This window comes from Crinia signifera, chromosome 5, assembly GCF_055691185.1.
Source record: "Crinia signifera chromosome 5, ASM5569118v1, whole genome shotgun sequence".
NCBI classification, from domain to species: Eukaryota; Metazoa; Chordata; class Amphibia; order Anura; family Myobatrachidae; genus Crinia; species Crinia signifera.
Genome location: NC_139221.1, coordinates 26,982,375 through 27,002,625, shown reverse-complemented (window position 1 = coordinate 27,002,625; position 20,251 = coordinate 26,982,375). Strand labels below are relative to the sequence as shown.

General features: G+C 46.4%; 1 protein-coding gene across 2 annotated transcripts in view; it reads left to right on the top strand.

The window, feature by feature from the left end:
• Positions 1–3,467: 3,467 nt before the first annotated feature.
• The window catches only part of CCDC13 (coiled-coil domain containing 13), a 44,162-nt gene continuing 27,378 nt past the window's right edge, over positions 3,468–20,251 (top strand). Inside the window, exons 1-8 of one of the 2 annotated variants that reach the window (XM_083186841.1) lie at positions 3,468–3,577; positions 7,723–7,942; positions 9,349–9,497; positions 10,973–11,115; positions 16,310–16,387; positions 17,468–17,584; positions 18,409–18,513; positions 19,262–19,426. In XM_083186841.1, the coding sequence (XP_083042967.1) occupies positions 7,728–7,942; positions 9,349–9,497; positions 10,973–11,115; positions 16,310–16,387; positions 17,468–17,584; positions 18,409–18,513; positions 19,262–19,426 (972 nt within the window). In that variant the 5' untranslated portion in view covers positions 3,468–3,577; positions 7,723–7,727. Of the gene's footprint in view, positions 3,578–3,600; positions 3,620–7,722; positions 7,943–9,348; positions 9,498–10,972; positions 11,116–16,309; positions 16,388–17,467; positions 17,585–18,408; positions 18,514–19,261; positions 19,427–20,251 lie in introns of those variants that run through there. The other variant, XM_083186842.1, reaches the window with a different exon arrangement.

Sequence of the window (20,251 nt, the reverse complement as noted above, 5' to 3'; positions counted from 1 at the left end):
CATTTTGACTATTTGTAATTACCCAGTTTGTTTATCCTATTTCCAATTGTAAAATGTAATGGAACTTGCTGCGCTATATAAGAAACTCTAAATAAATGTAATTACATTCTGCACTTCAATTGGTGGATAGTTTCTGCCAATCACCAGTGTGGAGACCTCTCACAGCAACAGTCCTGCTCAATCAACAAATAAGCCTTTGCGGAGCATGACAGCAATACCCAGTAACACTGCGGGGGTGAAGCAGGTTTGAGGTAACTGCGGGAGCACTAAGATTTTTCATTTAACAGAAAGCTGTGTGACAGGGTGTCTATGTTTAAGCTATCAGGCACATCCTTATGGGGTATAGTTAGGCTGGTTTCACACACTCCGGCTCCTGCCAGACGGCGAAAACCCACACGGCCAGGGAGCCGTGCCGCACACAGTAGTTTATCATGGAGGGGATGGCCACAGCCCGGCAGCCGTCCCTTCCAGTGGCGGGATCCGGCTGCAGCCGTGCGGCCGGGCCGTGGCCGTCCTGTGTGAATGGACACAATAGTGTCCATTCACAACTAATGTGTGCGGCACGGCTCCCTGGCCGTGTGGGATTTCACCGTCCGGCAGGAGCCGGAGTGTGTGAAACCAGCCTTTCTACACTGCTGTGTATCTGCCCAGTAGCATCTCTGCTGGTAAGGAACGTGATCGGGTATATTTGAAACAGATTCTTTATTTATGAAGATGCTGTGTTCCCAGGATTCGTGATTTCCAATGGTTTGCCAAAAGCCAAACATGCAGCGCACACGGCGCATTTAGGACCTTATTCTCGTTTATGCGCACCGTTGCGAATTTGCAACAGTGAGCAATGTTTCCTAACTGCGCATGCATATTTCTGTGCATGCGCTGGATGCGAGCAGCCACTGCGAACAGAGTGTTCGCCGGGCGCTTGCACCCACCAGTGCGGGCGTGGGGTGGCACCGGGTAGTCACGCCCAGCGTTTCATGGGTGTTCTCATGAGAATAATGGTCGTTCCCATGGCAATGCCCCATTGACGCAGGTGTTGAGGACAGGCAGCTGGTAACACTGGATATCAGCTGCTTGCCATGTTCCCCTCTAGAACACACAAAGCTGAGAGTTTCTTAGTTTTTGTGTGAACTTTTAACAACATTCAATGGTCAACAATCAACATGGTACAAGGTCGTCATGTGTTTTTCATGGTTTTTGTGTTTTCGTCAACATGGATACAAGCTGCACTCGCTATGCTTTGGGCATGGTGTCTCACACACTATTATATTCTCCCTCTATGGCACGGGTGTCAAACACAAGGCCCGCGGGCCAAATCCGGCCCGCTAGACCTCGTCATGTGGCCCGCGCGAGGAGATAGCACGCAGGGGCAGTGTGTCTAAAACAGGAGTGCTGCGGGCCGCGGCCGCCGTATCTGTTCCTCCACTGTCGGCGGCCATGTTCCTGTAGGCACATATGTATGCGGCTACAGAAACATGGCCGCCGGCCTCCACGGCTACGTGGAGGTGGGCCCAGCCGCCTGTTCCCTCTGATGCCCGGCAGTGACAGACACTGGGTGGGGACGTCATGACGATGACGCCGCCCGCCTATGCGTCTGTAGAGAAGTAGGAACAGGCAGGGAAGCTGGACCTGGAGTCGGGGACAGTGTGGCCGCAGCAAGCAGTGAAGAAAAGCTGGAAGTCACAGCAGCTGCAGGACAGACGGAGAAACAGTACCGTAAGTGAGGATGAGGATCACAATAAAAAAAATATATATATCTGCTGTTTCCTGAGGTGTCCCCGTGTATAATAATAATGCCATGACACCACAGGCTGCTCCTCCTGTATAATCATTTATGTGTCATGGCATTACTTTTATTATATTATACAGGGGGAGCAGTCTGTGGTGTCATGGCATTATTATTATACAGGGGGAGCAGCCTGTGGTGTCATGGCATTCATTTTATATTATACAGGAGGAGCAGCCTGTGGTGTCATGGCATTATAATTATACAGGGGGACCTACAGATACAACCGGCCCTTTGAGGGTGACCAAACTGCTGATGCGGCCCCCGATGAATTTGAGTTTGACACCCTATGGTGAAGCATGAATAAGTCTGTAAAAAAAAAAAAAAATCATAAAAAACTCATGTAGATCTTTCGCTTATGTCCATCTCGACCTAAAGAATGTTGACATTTTCACAAGTTGAATTTGTGTTGAACAATAGTGGTTAACCTATTGTGTATCGATCTAGATGCTGTCGTCCTAATGGCCGCTTACTGGTTGGACCCTGTTCACACTGAACCCATGTCTGCACTGCACGTCACTCGCAGACAATCCCATGAAGCGCATCTGTGCATAAACACAAAAACATTTTTAGAATTATTAAATACACTAGAATGGGTTATAAACATTTCAGGAAGACCGCATCAAACCACTTGGATATCTGCACCCAGTAGGATTACCACCACCTGTCTGATAAAACGCAGAACAGTCCGGTAATTAAGACTAAAGTACGGAGGGTAGAGACTAGATCCTCTTCAGTTTTGTTTACAGGATGTGACATTTGGTGATGGTGGAAGTCGTTAAATGCTGTCATGTTTTGTATTTTATCTGTAATTTACGTACTGTAGGTGTAGGTTATTTTGTTTTATTGTAGCTGCATTGTACCCTCGCGGGCTCGCACGCTTCGGGCACAGATTTATATCCCCCCCTCCAGGTATATGTGGACTCAGTAGGGATGGCTATCGATGTTCCCAAAACATCGATGGTTGGGACCTAGTGCTCGATGTTTTGGGCATCGATATTGGATGGTCGAATAGTTTTATGCCAACGATGGATGGCTTCCGATGGTAAAAGTTGGGGCCGCATGTGCGCAGCATCATTGTGTCCAGCTGCGTCGCTGCGGGCGGCCTGCCCCGCTGGGAGGTGCACGCATGCGCGAAAGAAACTTAAACTGGATTGATGGCTAAAGTTTGTTCTTCGCATGCGTGCGGATCCGGGCAGGCTGCCTGCAGCGACCCTTTCCGTTGCTCTCCGCATGCGTGGCTAAGCGATGGCAGGAACCATCGATGGTGTGAGGTACAATGGTTTATAGCCATCGATGGTTCCTGCTCTAGAAGCCATTGATGGCAACCATCGATGGGGGATGTGCCGATGGCCATTCCTAGGACCCAGTGCATGATGGGAAAATTGACAAAACTGAAGGGGATGTAGTAAAGGGGGGGGGGGGGGGACACATTACTTCTTTGTAATTAGTGACTCTAGCAGCAGTAAGCAAGGATAGGTCTTGACACACCCGACTCCGAGTCCCAAGGCAGCAGTGATACTGCTGCTGTATCTCATACATTGTCTATATGCTGTAAAAATCACGTATCCAAGTATTTCCCACAGAGCAGGGGATTATTACAAACTGCTTGGCGCGCATGCGCAATGCAGAAGCAACGCTTTATGTAGCCTGCGCATGCGTCAGCAGAGGGGCGCTCTCTGATGCCGTCATCGCAGGCGCGCGGTCGCCATGGCGACCGTTGCCCGGGAGACGCGTCCTCCTCCTCCCGGTGCGCTCGCTGCAGGAAGGGCGGACAGACCGGGGGAAGAAGCGGTGAGTGGCTCGAGGAAAAGGTTTTTTTGGCGGAGATCGCCGGTTAGTAACAACTGTGCTCGGACCGCTTATAGCAGAGGGCATGCTGTGACCTGTAGTTCCACATGATCCCCTGAGGACGTGTACTTTGTTCTGAAGAAACATGTCATGTAGTATATTACATTCTGTAATCACATATAATATTACAGGTGCAACCACCCTGTGTTGGGAGACTTGGCTGGTGCAGACTGCTGCTGTGCATGCATCCTCAGCCCTATGAATATGCATGGTGCAGCCCTTCCTCCCTGCCATGACAGTGCCAGTGTGATCAGTCTGGGATTATTGCTGGGCTATGTGTGTCTCCTACATGGCAGCCGCCCCAATACCGGGTTTAATGTCTTTATATCGGACAATGGAAGCAACCGTCTGCACTCTGGTCGGAAGCCTGTGCCTAGCATGCTGAGTGCTGTAGTTCCTTACGGGTTGGGATCGTTTGGTCGAATGCATTATGGTCGAATGTCATTACATCGAATCCATTAGGTCGAATTGCTAAAAGGTCGACATGATTCTAGGTCGACATGGGAAAAGGTCGAAATGATTCTAGGTCGAAAGGTCATTAGTTCGACAGGTCATTAGGTCGACAAGGTCATTAGTTCGACATTGTCTAGGTCGACATTCACAAAGTCAACATGGGGTTTTTCACTGTTTTTTTACCTGAATGTCAACACAGTCGACATGGACACAGTTTAAAGTGCACTGCATCCCCTCGCATCGCTCGCTGCGCTCGCTATGCGTCGGGCACGGTGCCTCGCTACGCTCGGCACACTATTTTATTCTCCCACCACGCCCTAGTGGATGGTAGGGCATGAAATACCGCCTGTCAGCACATGTCGGCTCAAAAAACAGTGAAAAACCCCATGTCGACTTTGTGAATGTCGACCTAGACAATGTCGAACTAATGACCTTGTCGACCTAATGACCTGTCGAACTAATGACCTTTCGACCTAGAATCATTTCGACCTTTTCCCATGTCGACCTAGAATCATGTCGACCTTTTAGCAATTCGACCTAATGGATTCGATGTAATGACATTCGACCATAATGCATTCGACCAAATGACCGCATCCCTTCCTTACTCAGGGTTACGAACACTCATACTCCTTTTCCACTGACAAGAAATTATCAGGGCATTGCACGTGAGCCGGGGATTGCTGTCTAGAGAAACGGCTCCGAAGGAGCTGTTGATGTTGCTGTTGGAGACTGGGTCCCAACCGGTGAATAGGCAATCACCGTGTGCTCCCACTCTGTAGGGATCGTCCCGGAGCTCCCACCTGTGGGAGTGTTAGTGCAGAATTTTCAGCGTGACGGATTGTTTGCCGTCGGTGCCTCAGCACCATAGAGCTTGCAGTAAGGCTCGAGTAATCGCTCGCAATGATCGCGGCTGTCAGCAATTAAGTCCAACACAAGGGGTCCGATAGTGCAATTACTATTTGTACTCCAATTGGTACCGTCTCATGTCGACTTTTCGACTGGCGACCTTCCCATTGTCGGCCTAATACTTGTTTCGACCTTCTGACCCTGTCAACCTTAGGTGTGTTGACCTATTTCACTTGTCGACATAAGCCCTGTCGATCTTTAGTGGTCGACCTAATGTATGTTGGCCCTATGACCCCTACCCTAATGACAGGTGACATTCCAGCTCTCACACCTGTATAAAGACTGCACATAGGCAGCATTCACTCCCCGGATGGGCCTACAAAATATCCGAGAAGCAACATTTTTTTGCGTGAACAGCGATCATGTAAAATTCCAACATTTGTCACGTGACTCAGAACGTAATAAAAATAGTTGTAGAGCACTATGGTGGTTAGTCTGGTTGATTCGCAAGGCTGCAAATTTGCAGAATTGCAAGTCCACCAAACTCCCCCTTGCAAATGGTCGCCTGGCCGCCACACATTTGCAGTGTGTGTTCGCACGCACTGGCTGCGAAAGGAAGTTTTACCATTCGCACATCTAAGTTTGCTCAGAGAAACCTTAGATGTGCGTGTGCACTCTGAGGGAAGTGGGCGGGCAGCTGACAATCCGGTGATGTTAGCTGCCTGTCGCCCGCACCGGCGTCATCAACCCATTAGTATGAGAACACCCAGCTCTCTCATTGGAATGCTTATGAAACCCTGGGCGTTCCCATGTGCAAATGGGCCAGCCCCACCCCACGCCCCTCTCTGCCCCTCGTCCACACACTCGTGTGCCCGGCGAACAATCAGTTCGCCGTGGACGCACGCACCCGGTGTATGCACATGCACAGTAATGGTCCTTTCGCAAAAAGAACAGGTTCGACAGGTGAGTGATTGCGCCCGGGATTGCTGCTATGTGTGTATTCTGTGGGTCACTACACTCCCACTTCACCAATACACAAAAAAACAACTTGGAAATACACTGTGGAAAACTGGTGTCCAAAAATGATATGGACTAATTGGGGCCTCCTACTGACCTCCGTAGGGGTCCCTATATGCACATAAAGGTATCTTTATGTTTTTTTCCAATGGTAGTCTCCCTTCTAATCCTCCTGTGACCTCACGTCCTCACAAGCAGAATATAGATGTTACTGACCTGTATAGAAGGCCCTATTTGCATGTAATGGTATCTTTGAACCAGGATCCTAATCTTCAAAATCACTTGACACCCCGTATTCAATCAATCATAAAAACATCGGACGTCGGATGGAACAACACTCACCTCAATATGAGGCCCAATATGAGAGCAGTTTCTTTGGTCTATTCCAGACAAGGAGATTCTCCACACCCAAGATGCTCCGTAAAAAAGTGTTTTATTCCATACGATATGCAAGTAAAAAAACAGACGATAAAACGTGATTAAAAAACAAATAAAATAAATTTGTTTTTTAATCATGTTTTAGCATCTGTTTTTTACTGATTTTATTTATTATTGATTGAATACGGGGTGTCGAGGAGGTCAGTAGGAAGCCCCAATTAGTCCATATCATTTTTGGACACCAGTTGGTTCAGAGATCTGCAAGCAAGTTCTTTTTGCTGCAGTGTGTACTTTGTTGGGATAGCGCTAAAGTGTATTTTCAAGTTGTATACAGTAATTGTCCTGCGCATGCGCCCATCATCGATGCCCTTGCAAATATTCTGGTCTGTGCGAATGGACCAGAATAAGGGCCTGTATGACAAATTTACAGAATCCAGAATAAAACTATTCAGCACAACCTAGATATTTCTTTTTTCCTGATTGTCCCATAATTGTATTTGTGATTTCACAGGAGGCAAAGTTTGATTTCCTGCTATAGTTGGAGCCAGTGTGACAAGAAGAATTGGACAGTGATTGGGCAACCATAGGGCATAGTCTTTGTGCACTAATTGTAACTAATTGTAAAAGTGGTCAGTAAGGGGAGATTTACCTTAAATTGTGGCTCTGTATAATGGGAGCAGGGCTGAATGATACAGAATTGCATCATTTGGATCCGAACATTCACCAGTGATGGGGCCGGGGCCTAATGACGTAACACCGGCCTGAAGTGGCGAGCAGCCTGCGCTTCTCCTGGAGAGGAGACATAAAATGTAGCAAATGTGATCTAAGAACAGGTTTATTTACCTATACAGAGATGTGACTGAGTTGTGTAAGACTCAGCATCTCCCATTGGCTTGCACACTTAGCTCATGATCACGCGCAGCCCGAAAAACATGAAAAACACACCTGCAAAACGGACATGTTCAACTGTGCATCAGCCCCCACAGTGATCCAGGTCTTACCCCCTGACCCTAGGTTAATTATGTAGTAGTAGTAGTGTTATTATTAATTTAATTGTTTACTATGACTTATTTATTAATACATTGGATTAGTATTTTTTTGCTCTAAGATTCTGCCCCTGATCCAGTGATGTCTGTACCCCACACACAAATACTGTAAAGGTGCCCATACACAGTACAATGATCGCACCTGTTAGGTGCTGGATCGCATCGCCACGCATGCGTTTTGCATGCAATTTGCATGTAATGTGATCAGAAGGCAGTACAAAAAGTAGGTGCAGCACATACTTTTTGTACTGTGCGATGAGATGTCCACGGGAGCGCGCGTCGCATCGCACGGTACAAACGCACCGTGTATGGGCACCTTTAGTGTAAGCATGATCTCTCTCTTTCCAGCAAGCATGGAGTCAGACGACGCAGTCAATGAAAACCTGCGGCTACAGTTCAAAGCTCTCCAGGAGCAGCAACAGAAACGTCTGCAAAGACTGATGGAGAGGAAAAGGGAGAAGCAGAGTGAGCAACCCCAAGTACAGAACAAGGCCGATGTTTTTGGAGTCCAGGACCAGCTGAATCTGCTTCAATTGGACAGCGATTCCTCAAACGATGTGGGCAAAAGGTGCCAGAATCTGGGATATAACACAGCATCTCTGTCTGTGGGCCAGAGGTACCAATCTTTAAAAAGTGATAAAATGGAGATTAATAAACCGTTAATTTTGTTTCACATTGGGTTTGAAAAGTGACAGGCAGGAGCTGATTGGCTAAATGTTTATCACTCTCCACTTTATCACTTTTGAAGCTTGATACATGTGGCCCTGTGTTGGCTAAATGTTTATCACTCTCCACTTTATCACTTTTGAAGCTTGATACATGTGGCCCTGTGTCTTTAAAGTATCAGAATCTGTAGGGCACTAGCGCCATCTTGTGGAAAAAGTGAGAGATGCAAGAAATAGTTAATAAAGAAAATATTTGAATTTAATTTAGCTACATGAATGTGATCATTCTTCTTAATATGTGTGCAAACCACTGGGGTGGAGAACACTGTTTAAAGGGCCCTGAAACACAAGTTAATTCACTGATGAAATGGATCACAAGTACGTGTGTAAATGCTGTCATACTCGGTAAGTGTGTGGAACGTTTTGTCGACAGTAATTAGGCCGACCACTATTGGTCAACAGGCCAAAGGTTGACACGGGGAAAAGGTCTACGCGCATCAGGTGGACATAGTCAAAAGGTCGGCACCAGCAAAATGTCCACATGAAAACGTTGACATGAGTTTTTGAATTTTTTTTTCTGGTGTCAGTGTTGACAAATGTCGACATGGACTCCGTATTAGTGTACCGCGTTCCCTCGCTGCGCTCGGCACATTATTTCATTCTCCCTCCATGCCCACTGGGATGGTAAAACAAAAACGACTTTGGGGGGAAAAATCATGAAAATCCCATGTCGACATTTTTCCACGGTGACCTTGGTTGTGTCGACATTTTTAATGTCTACCTAATGCATGTCTGCCTTTTTCATGTGTTGACCTTTGGCCTATCGAACCAATAGTGGTCAACGTATTGACTGTCGACCTTCATACTGTCATCCTATGGAGCGTAAGGGCCCCGAGATAAGTGTCGGCAGCCTGGGTAGTCCTAGCAGTCTTCCTTGGATGCCTCAGGAAAAGTTGACACTTACACAAGCTTTAATACATAGCCGTTAAGATTTGACATTACATTTTTAACTACATAGGCACCACTAGCAACTAGGGGTCATTCAGACCCGCTCAGTGCTGCTGAATTCGCTACTCTGTCCGATGTTTGGGGCTTGCGTATGCACAAATATGCGCATGTGCAAACCCCGGAGCGAGTTAGATGGTGAGAGACCATCAAATGATTTTTCAGCAGTGCGGCCACATGCGAGCGGATTTGTATGTGAATATACGCAGCTTAGTGATCAGGTCTGAATCAGTCCCAAAGAGCCCTGTGATAGCTTATTCTTTCTAGTGACGCGATTACTGAGTGTTTCCCGCGCTGTCTGCAGGCTCCTGCAGGACGAGAACGAGCAGCTACAGGGCCAGCTGCGGGAAGTGCAGGACGAGAACGGCCGCTTGCACAAACTCCTGAAGGAGAAAGACTTTGAGATCAGACATCTCAGGAAGAAGGTGGAAGACAACAAGCTGGCACTGGCAGGTAATTATTACTTCCATATGTAATGTATTACTGTAGCAGTGTGGCCAGCAGAGTCTAGAGGAGGTGTGGGCAATCTGTGGTCCTCCAGGTGGAGTTATACCAGCAAGTCCCAGTATACGACTCAGCCAAAGGCATAAGACATGGTGGAACTTGTAGTTCCATAACAGTTTGTGTCAACCTATACTCCTCAAGGGATTCTCCTGCCCAACTCTTTCCATCAGGGTGCTGCAAAATTACGTATCTCCACCGGTGCCTCCATCAGGTGCAGCTGCGTAATAACATGACATTATATAAGAGCATTTGCTCCATGGTCTTAAGGCCCCCATACATTAGTCCAACTTGTCCTAAGCACAAGTCGGACCTGATTTCACACACGATTATGCACTTGCTGCAGGGGGGGCGGTGGACACAGAGGCGTCGGGCAGGGGACGCCGGCGAGAGGAACAGAGAGCCGGGCAGGGGGAGTAGGAATCCAGGCTTCAAGGGGGGAAAAAAGCTCATACAAATGAATGGGGAGCCATTGATTGGCTGAGAGCTCTCTCAGCCAATCAGTGATTGGCTGAGAGAGCTCTCAGCCAATCACGAGCTGCCATTAATTTGTATTGTTTTTATTTTTTTTCTTGCAGCTCCTCCTGCCCGGCTCTCTGTTCCCCTCACCGGCGTCCCCTGCCGACGCCTCTGTGTCTGCTGCCTGGCTTCCTCTACCTGCCTCTCTGGTTGGCTTGCAGCGTCCCCTGCCCGCTGCTTCTCTGCGTCCCCCGCCCGCTGCTTCTCTGTGTCCCCCGCCCAGCTCCACATAAGATTTAGCAAATCTTGGGACAGATGTATTAAGCCTGGAGAAGAGATAAAGTGGAAAGACATAACGCACCAGCCAATCTACTCCCAACTGTCATTTTCAAACACAGTTCATTGGCTGTGCTTTATCTCCTTTCACTTTATCTACAGTTTATCTCTTCTCAGGCTTAATACATCTGCCCCCTTATGTGCAGCCGGTATCCGACTCCGATATGATCCGCACAGGACTGCGCATCTGGTCAGACGGGATCATGCGATTTGGGCCAATTTCATGGCCTGAGCCATCCGAATCGAGTGAAATCGGGCACAAATCCCGACAACACCTTGGGAGTCATAAATGTCCCTTGTGCCTAGAGCAGGCATGTCCAAACTGTGGCTCTCCAGCTGTTGTGAAATTACAGATCCCAGCATTCCCTACTAGCAACACTGTGGCAAGGCATGATGGGACTTGTAGTTTCACAACAGCTGGAGGGCCATAGTTTGGACATGCCTGACCTAGAGTTCTATAAGAAGACACAGATGTGCAGAGGACAATGGCGGAGCTTGTTAAGAAGCAGAAGTGTTACAGGAAAGTGGACAGCACTGCATAATGTAACAGCTGTATGAGAACACATCTGTAGCGGTAGGAGCCACGGTGTCATACACAGTGTACGTACTGACTCTCGCGGTTATTCCACCAGGCACAGCGGGATTGGCCGGAGATGTCGCAGCCACGAAAATCGTAGAGTTGTCCAAACGGAACCGAGATCTCACAGCTGAGATGGAGAGCGAGAAAACCAAAGTGAAACAGCTGAGTAACAAAGTGAGAGAGCTGGAGAGAGAGGTAAGAAACTTATATCATACTACGGGGCCCAGACAGAGAGACTCCTGTACCTTACACCGTATTACAGGGCCCAGACAGAGAGACTCCTGTACATTATATCATATTATGGTGCCCAGACAGAGAGACTCCTGTACATTACACCGTATTACAGGGCCCAGACAGAGAGACTCCTGTACATTATATCATATTACGGGGCCCAGACAGAGAGACTCATGTACATTATATCATATTACAGGGCCCAGACAGAGAGACTCCTGTACATTATATCATATTACAGGACCCAGACAGAGAGACTCCTGTACATTATATCATATTACAGGGCCCAGACAGAGAGACTCCTGTACATTATATCATATTACAGGACCCAGACAGAGAGACTCCTGTACATTATATCATATTACAGGGCACAGACAGAGAGACTCCTGTACATTATATCATATTACAGGACCCAGACAGAGAGACTCCTGTACATTATATCATATTACAGGGCACAGTCAGAGAGACTCCTGTACATTATATCATATTACAGGGCCCAGACAGAGAGACTCCTGTACATTATATCATATTACAGGGCCCAGACAGAGAGACTCCTGTACATTATATCATATTACAGGGCACAGACAGAGAGACTCCTGTACATTATATCATATTACAGGGCCCAGACAGAGAGACTCCTGTACATTATATCATATTACAGGACACAGACAGAGAGACTCCTGTACATTATATCATATTACAGGGTCCAGACAGAGAGACTCCTGTACATTATATCATATTACAGGACCCAGACAGAGAGACTCCTGTACATTATATCATATTACAGGGCCCAGACAGAGAGACTCCTGTACATTATATCATATTACAGGACCCAGACAGAGAGACTCCTGTACATTATATCATATTACAGGGCACAGTCAGAGAGACTCCTGTACATTATATCATATTACAGGGTACAGATAGTGGTAGATGCTCAATTAGTTCAGTAGCATTACCCAGGTGCATGAGGGAGGGGTTAATTACTGGGTAAGTAAAACAAGACATTTTTCCCCTCAACACACTGAGCAATGCTAGTAACCAATCTAGAACACTACATGATAATAGAATTCAGAGATATTGGTTACATATACCTGCGCAGGTGTATGCTATGCCCCCAAGCCGCGTCAAGGCTTCTCTGTATATTGGGGGTCCCTAGCGCTATATCTAGGTGCAGGGTGCGGCACCCCAAAAAACCATCATAAGCTGGGAAGCCCAGCGCGGCATGCCAGTGATATACTAAGTGTTAATAATTAGTGATAGGAAGCCGAAGCTATATAAAAAGAGAGAGATAAATGAATGTAATTAAAATAGGATAGAGATAGTGTTAGTGAAGGAAAAGTGTTAATAGAATGTAAGGGCATGCCGCACTAAAGCCACCCAGCCCATCCAGTCCAGGAGCACCGCACCCCACACCACCGTTACCCTAAATTGGGTCTACGATTAACCAGCAAGGAGCCACATGATAATGGCTCCTTACTTGATATATCCAAACTAAGAGCTACCTACCTTGGAGCAACCCCGGACTACTCCATGTGGCATATCAGGACCCACATCTCCTCCTAATATGGGCTCCCTTCTGCCTCTAACAACATACATACAGATAGTGGTAGATGCTCAATTAGTTCAGTAGCATTACCCAGGTGCATGAGGGAGGGGTTAATTACTGGGTAAGTAAAACAAGACATTTTTCCCCTCAACACACTGAGCAATGCTAGTAACCAATCTAGAACACTACATGATAATAGAATTCAGAGATATTGGTTACATATACCTGCGCAGGTGTATGCTATGCCCCCAAGCCGCGTCAAGGCTTCTCTGTATATTGGGGGTCCCTAGCGCTATATCTAGGTGCAGGGTGCGGCACCCCAAAAAACCATCATAAGCTGGGAAGCCCAGCGCGGCATGCCAGTGATATACTAAGTGTTAATAATTAGTGATAGGAAGCCGAAGCTATATAAAAAGAGAGAGATAAATGAATGTAATTAAAATAGGATAGAGATAGTGTTAGTGAAGGAAAAGTGTTAATAGAATGTAAGGGCATGCCGCACTAAAGCCACCCAGCCCATCCAGTCCAGGAGCACCGCACCCCACACCACCGTTACCCTAAATTGGGTCTACGATTAACCAGCAAGGAGCCACATGATAATGGCTCCTTACTTGATATATCCAAACTAAGAGCTACCTACCTTGGAGCAACCCCGGACTACTCCATGTGGCATATCAGGACCCACATCTCCTCCTAATATGGGCTCCCTTCTGCCTCTAACAACATACATACAGATAGTGGTAGATGCTCAATTAGTTCAGTAGCATTACCCAGGTGCATGAGGGAGGGGTTAATTACTGGGTAAGTAAAACAAGACATTTTTCCCCTCAACACACTGAGCAATGCTAGTAACCAATCTAGAACACTACATGATAATAGAATTCAGAGATATTGGTTACATATACCTGCGCAGGTGTATGCTATGCCCCCAAGCCGCGTCAAGGCTTCTCTGTATATTGGGGGTCCCTAGCGCTATATCTAGGTGCAGGGTGCGGCACCCCAAAAAACCATCATAAGCTGGGAAGCCCAGCGCGGCATGCCAGTGATATACTAAGTGTTAATAATTAGTGATAGGAAGCCGAAGCTATATAAAAAGAGAGAGATAAATGAATGTAATTAAAATAGGATAGAGATACTGTAGTGTTAGTGAAGGAAAAGTGTTAATAGAATGTAAGGGCATGCCGCACTAAAGCCACCCAGCCCATCCAGTCCAGGAGCACCGCACCCCACACCACCGTTACCCTAAATTGGGTCTACGATTAACCAGCAAGGAGCCACATGATAATGGCTCCTTACTTGATATATCCAAACTAAGAGCTACCTACCTTGGAGCAACCCCAGACTACTCCATGTGGCATATCAGGACCCACATCTCCTCCTAATATGGGCTCCCTTCTGCCTCTAACAACATACATACAGATAGTGGTAGATGCTCAATTAGTTCAGTAGCATTACCCAGGTGCATGAGGGAGGGGTTAATTACTGGGTAAGTAAAACAAGACATTTTTCCCCTCAACACACTGAGCAATGCTAGTAACCAATCTAGAACACTACATGATAATAGAATTCAGAGATATTGGTTACATATACCTGCGCAGGTGTATGCTATGCCCCCAAGCCGCGTCAAGGCTTCTCTGTATATTGGGGGTCCCTAGCGCTATATCTAGGTGCAGGGTGCGGCACCCCAAAAAACCATCATAAGCTGGGAAGCCCAGCGCGGCATGCCAGTGATATACTAAGTGTTAATAATTAGTGATAGGAAGCCGAAGCTATATAAAAAGAGAGAGATAAATGAATGTAATTAAAATAGGATAGAGATAGTGTTAGTGAAGGAAAAGTGTTAATAGAATGTAAGGGCATGCCGCACTAAAGCCACCCAGCCCATCCAGTCCAGGAGCACCGCACCCCACACCACCGTTACCCTAAATTGGGTCTACGATTAACCAGCAAGGAGCCACATGATAATGGCTCCTTACTTGATATATCCAAACTAAGAGCTACCTACCTTGGAGCAACCCCGGACTACTCCATGTGGCATATCAGGACCCACATCTCCTCCTAATATGGGCTCCCTTCTGCCTCTAACAACATACATACAGATTATTACAGATACATCATATTACAGGGCCCAGACAGAGAGACTCCTGTACATTATATCATATTACAGGGCACAGACAGAGAGACTCCTGTACATTATATCATATTACAGGGCCCAGACAGAGAGACTCCTGTACATTATATCATATTACAGGGCCCAGACAGAGAGACTCCTGTACATTATATCATATTACAGGGCACAGACAGAGAGACTCCTGTACATTATATCATATTACAGGACACAGACAGAGAGACTCCTGTACATTATATCATATTACAGGGCACAGACAGAGAGACTCCTGTACATTATATCATATTACAGGGCCCAGACAGAGAGACTCCTGTACATTATATCATATTACAGGGCACAGATAGAGAGACTCCTGTACATTATATCATATTACAGGGCACGGTCAGAGACTCCTGTACATTATATCATATTACAGGGCCCGGTCAGAGACTCCTGTACATTATATCATATTACATGGCCCAGTCAGAGAGACTCCTGTACATTATATCATATTACAGGGCCCAGACAGAGAGACTCCTGTACATTATATCATACTACGGGGCCCAGACAGAGAGACTCCTGTACATTATATCATATTACGGGGCCCAGACAGAGAGACTCCTGTACAATATATCATATTACAGGGCACAGTCAGAGAGACTCCTGTACATTATATCATATTACAGGGCACAGTCAGAGACTCCTGTACATTATATCATATTACAGGGCCCAGACAGAGAGACTCCTGTACATTATATCATATTACAGGGCCCAGACAGAGAGACTCCTGTACATTATATCATATTACAGGGCACAGTCAGAGACTCCTGTACATTATATCATATTACAGGGCCCAGACAGAGAGACTCCTGTACATTATATCATATTACAGGGCCCAGTCAGAGACTCCTGTACATTATATCATATTACAGGGCCCAGTCAGAGAGACTCCTGTACATTATGGGGTTTATTCTAGTTCATTCTTTCTGACAAAATCCTTCTTAGATGGACAAAACCATGTGCACTGCAGGGGGGCAGATGTAACATGTGCAGAGAGAATTAGATTTGGGTGAGTTATTTTGTTTCTGTGTAGGGAAAATACTGACTGCATGATTTTACACTTCAATATAGATCTCACTTTGAAGAAAAACCCCACCCAAATCTAATTCTCTCTGCACAAGTTACATCTGCCCCACCCGCAGTGCACATGGTTTTGTCCATCTAAGAAGGATTTTGTCAGAAAGAATGGACTAGAATAACCCCCTATATCATATTATGGGGCCCAGACAGAGAGACTCCTGTACATTATATCATATTACGGGGCACAGTCAGAGAGACTCCTGTACATTATATCATATTACAGGGCACAGTCAGGGAGTCTCTGATACATTACACCGTATTACAGGGCACAGTCAGGGAGTCTCTGATACATTACAGCATATTACAGGGCACAGCCAGGCAGTCTGACGTTTTGATATTAATATATTTGTGAACTGTTGTTTCAGCTGCAGAACACCGCGTCCCAACAGCAGAGAGACTCTGGAAATGGGCTGAAAGTTATCCGGAGTACAGAAGCAATACTGGTATGATTTATACAATGATTTTAAATACTGATGCCCTACTGGTGCCCATTGGCAGTGTGGCCAGGCAGTATTCACCTGAAGCTAAAAAGTCTGTTTCTAGGTAGCAGCATAGGACATCTTTAAATTTAGGTTGTGCTCCCTCTGCCCCCACCAACCGTATGAGAAGTGAGAAGGGGCGGTTATTAGTCTGCCCTATAAACACTCAGATTATTGGGCATTAGATTAGTACTAACAATCGCTGTTACTACTGCTCATGTGTAATTACTGTACATAGAGTATTAGGGGACATCATTACATACCTGGTACAGTACGAGTCATTACTGATGATAATGGAGGAAGACTTGTCTTCTGTAAGTTACTGTGACAGATCCATGGCAGTAAGTTATACGGGCACGGAGCATGCCCCAGGCCCCCGGGCAGCCACTATAACCCCTGACTATAGGGGCTGTCACACTGCTGTCGCAGCTTCTGTATACGCTGTGTCACTGTACCCAGGTGCATGAGGCTGCTGGCTCGGTTCACTAGAGCCTACGGGAAGGTTCTAAGTGCCTTATTCAGAGCTGTTTGCCAGCCTGCGTATATTGACAGCGCAACTGGGTGGGTGTCATAACTGATCAGACAGTGTATACAGAACACGCTGTCCAATCCGTCAGCCGATATAGCTGTAGGTGTGTACCCGGCCTTATGCTGGGTACACACTGAAAGATGCGATGACTGATCAATAGGTTGCCCAATGTTTCTTAAGCGATCGGTGTGTAAAAGCCATGTCTTTGTTTACAGACATATCGTGTTAGATGTCAACACAGCCGATAGATGATATACAGTATCTAAAGATATATCCGCACATTGCGCTGTGTGTATGGGAGATCCGCCGACCGCCCATACACCTGCACCAGGAGTCAGCGCTGATGGAAAGCTCAACTGGGTGGATGCATGTAAAACATCTGGGCGCCTAAATGCGCCCCGACCAGTTGTGACATCAGGCAGGACGGATTGGGCAGTGTGTTTGGAGAACAACATAGATTTGACCCCTGAGTACAATTTTGTTAAATGTGCCTTATTGACCTCTTGTATCTGTAGGCGGAGGCTTCAGAGGTTAAATCATTACAGGACAAGCTGGCGGCTGCCAACCAAAAACTGACGGAGTATCGCAATCAAATCCAGACCACTAAACAGGAACTAAAAATGGCTCATAAGGTAAACGAGACACAATGTACTATAGATACTACATATGGGGCCTGATCCACACTGAACTAAACAACTTAGCGAGCAGGTAAATGCCACCCACCGGGCGAGTGAGCGCCCACTGCTTACACATCCATTTGCATGGTTTTTTTTACCGGTTTACAAATATATATCAGTCTAGCCTGACTTTTATTTAGGAAAGACATGGGCGAATTCAGGGCGGGTGCTGACGTCATGTGACATCAGCCTCCCACCCCGAGCAGGCTTAGACACACCTGCATTCTCATAAGGACGGCCAGCGGTTTTCTAGGTGCACCCCCCGCCCGTCCCCTACCCACCCCACTCTGTGCGAACAGTTCGGCGAGTGTGATACTCGCCAAAGGCATTCACCGACCTGGTATGCACATGAGTATTTTCGCCGATACGTGTGCGCAGATCCGCACCATCGCACCATTATACCCGCACCATTCGCTCAATAACGAGCAACCTTGAATCAGGCCCCTGGTACAATAGGTATAATACACAATATATATCACACCTACAAATGATACAGCAGGTACAACATAAATCTTTCAGAGGTTCATAGAGACCCAAACCCCTCTATATTAATGTGTAAATGTTTTTCAAATTGATTCTAATACTTAACTATTAAAATATACAAATAAATGAAAGTTGGAACATAAAAACAATATATTTTGGAGGGAGAGAGGAGTGGTAACATGATGGTGATATACAGCAGTTACATCTGTTAGGACCTATATATATCATATAGTGTTCTCATAAGGCTACACATTTGGAGGATGAGATTTATCTCATGATGGATGTATTACCCTCAGGTCTTAAGCAATGAGATTGGTGAGGACGTCAGTATTTCTCAGCTGATCTCCACATCCGGGAGCTGGCGGGGGCGGGCACAGCAGATCCTGGCACTACAAGGCAGGGTGAGTATTAGACTTTTGTTTTTGGGGTGTCAATTTGTATGTTGTAGCACCTGTCCCCCCAAATAGTGTGCAGCTGTGTGGTTTGGGTAGGGTGCTTCGCTACCACTGAGCTCAGCACACTTTTCCATTACCAATGGTAGTATGAAAAAGTCCATAAAATAGCAAATATTGGGTAAAACTCATGTAGGCCATATATAATATGATGACCGTTTTGACCATGACCGGATCCCTTAAAGAAACCATTCTACATCCCAAACCAATAGGCATAGTGGAGGTATGCAGCCTACTGACTTCATCTTTACATATACAGGTTGAGCTTCCCTTATCCAAAATGCTCGGGACCAGAGGCATTTTGGATAATGGTTATTCCGTATTTTGGAATATTTTCCAAAATACTGAATCATTTGGATAACAGATACTCAACCTGCACATATTTTACCAGAAAAAAAAAAGTATGTAACCTATACTTTCGCTTCTATGGAGGATTTTAGTAATAAGTGTTTTATATTCTTTACCTGAACCCACCCCACCTTCCACGAGATTCGTACAAGCTCCTGTCTGGCAATGTCACACAGCGCTTTTCAGAATAGACCATAAATGTCACCAGTACTCAGCGCTCACGTTTTGCACCAATTGCCGTGAGGGTGGAGATTTACCCAGAGTTCTCTGGGCAAAGTATTCCTATTAAGGTACCTCCTAAAGTTGTGTAAAAGCCAAACCATCTCCATTATGTTTGAACATCTTGTAGGTACGTGAGTTGGAGACTCAGTTGGGCCAAATCCGTAGTCCAACATCAGAGCTCAGCTTGGAGGAAGAGATGTTGGGCGTATCCGTACCAAAAAGATTTGCCGCTCAGGAAAAGAATGTGCTGCGGATCCGCACCTTGGAGAAGGAGAGGAAAGAAACGTTGGAGGTAAGTAACCCGGCCACATAATTCTGAGGTCTGCAGGAGAAAACCAGAAATCACCATGTGATAAGTGGCCATATTCTGCCGGAAGCCTTAGAGCAGGGGTGGCCAAACCAGTCCTCAAGATCTATATGTGTCTCAGGCAGCCTGTGGATCTATAGTAGGAATAAATGCAGCAGGTTTGACCATGTGACAGTTAGTAATGACTACACCTGTGCACCAGCTAGGAGACATGGGAGATGTGACACTTAGTAATGATTACAGCTGTGCACCAGCTAGGTGACCTGGGAAATGTGACAGTTTGTAATGACTACAGCTGTGCACCAGCTAGGTGACCTGGGAGATGTGACAGTTAGTAATGACTACAGCTGTGCACCAGCTAGGTGACCTGGGAGATGTGACAGTTAGTAATGACTACAGCTGTGCACCAGCTAGGTGACCTGGGAGATGTGACAGTTAGTAATGACTACAGCTGTGCACCAGCTAGGTTACCTGGGAGATGTGACAGTTCGTAATGACTACAGCTGTGCACCAGCTAGGAGATCTGGGAAATGTGACAGTTAGTAATGACTACAGCTGTGCACCAGCTAGGTGACCTGGGAAATGTGACAGCTAGTAATGACTACAGCTGTGCACCAGCTAGGTGACCTGGGAGATGTGACAGTTAGTAATGACTACAGCTGTGCACCAGCTAGGAGATCTGGGAAATGTGACAGTTAGTAATGACTACAGCTGTGCACCAGCTAGGTGACCTGGGAAATGTGACAGCTAGTAATGACTACAGCTGTGCACCAGCTAGGTGACCTGGGAGATGTGACAGTTAGTAATGGC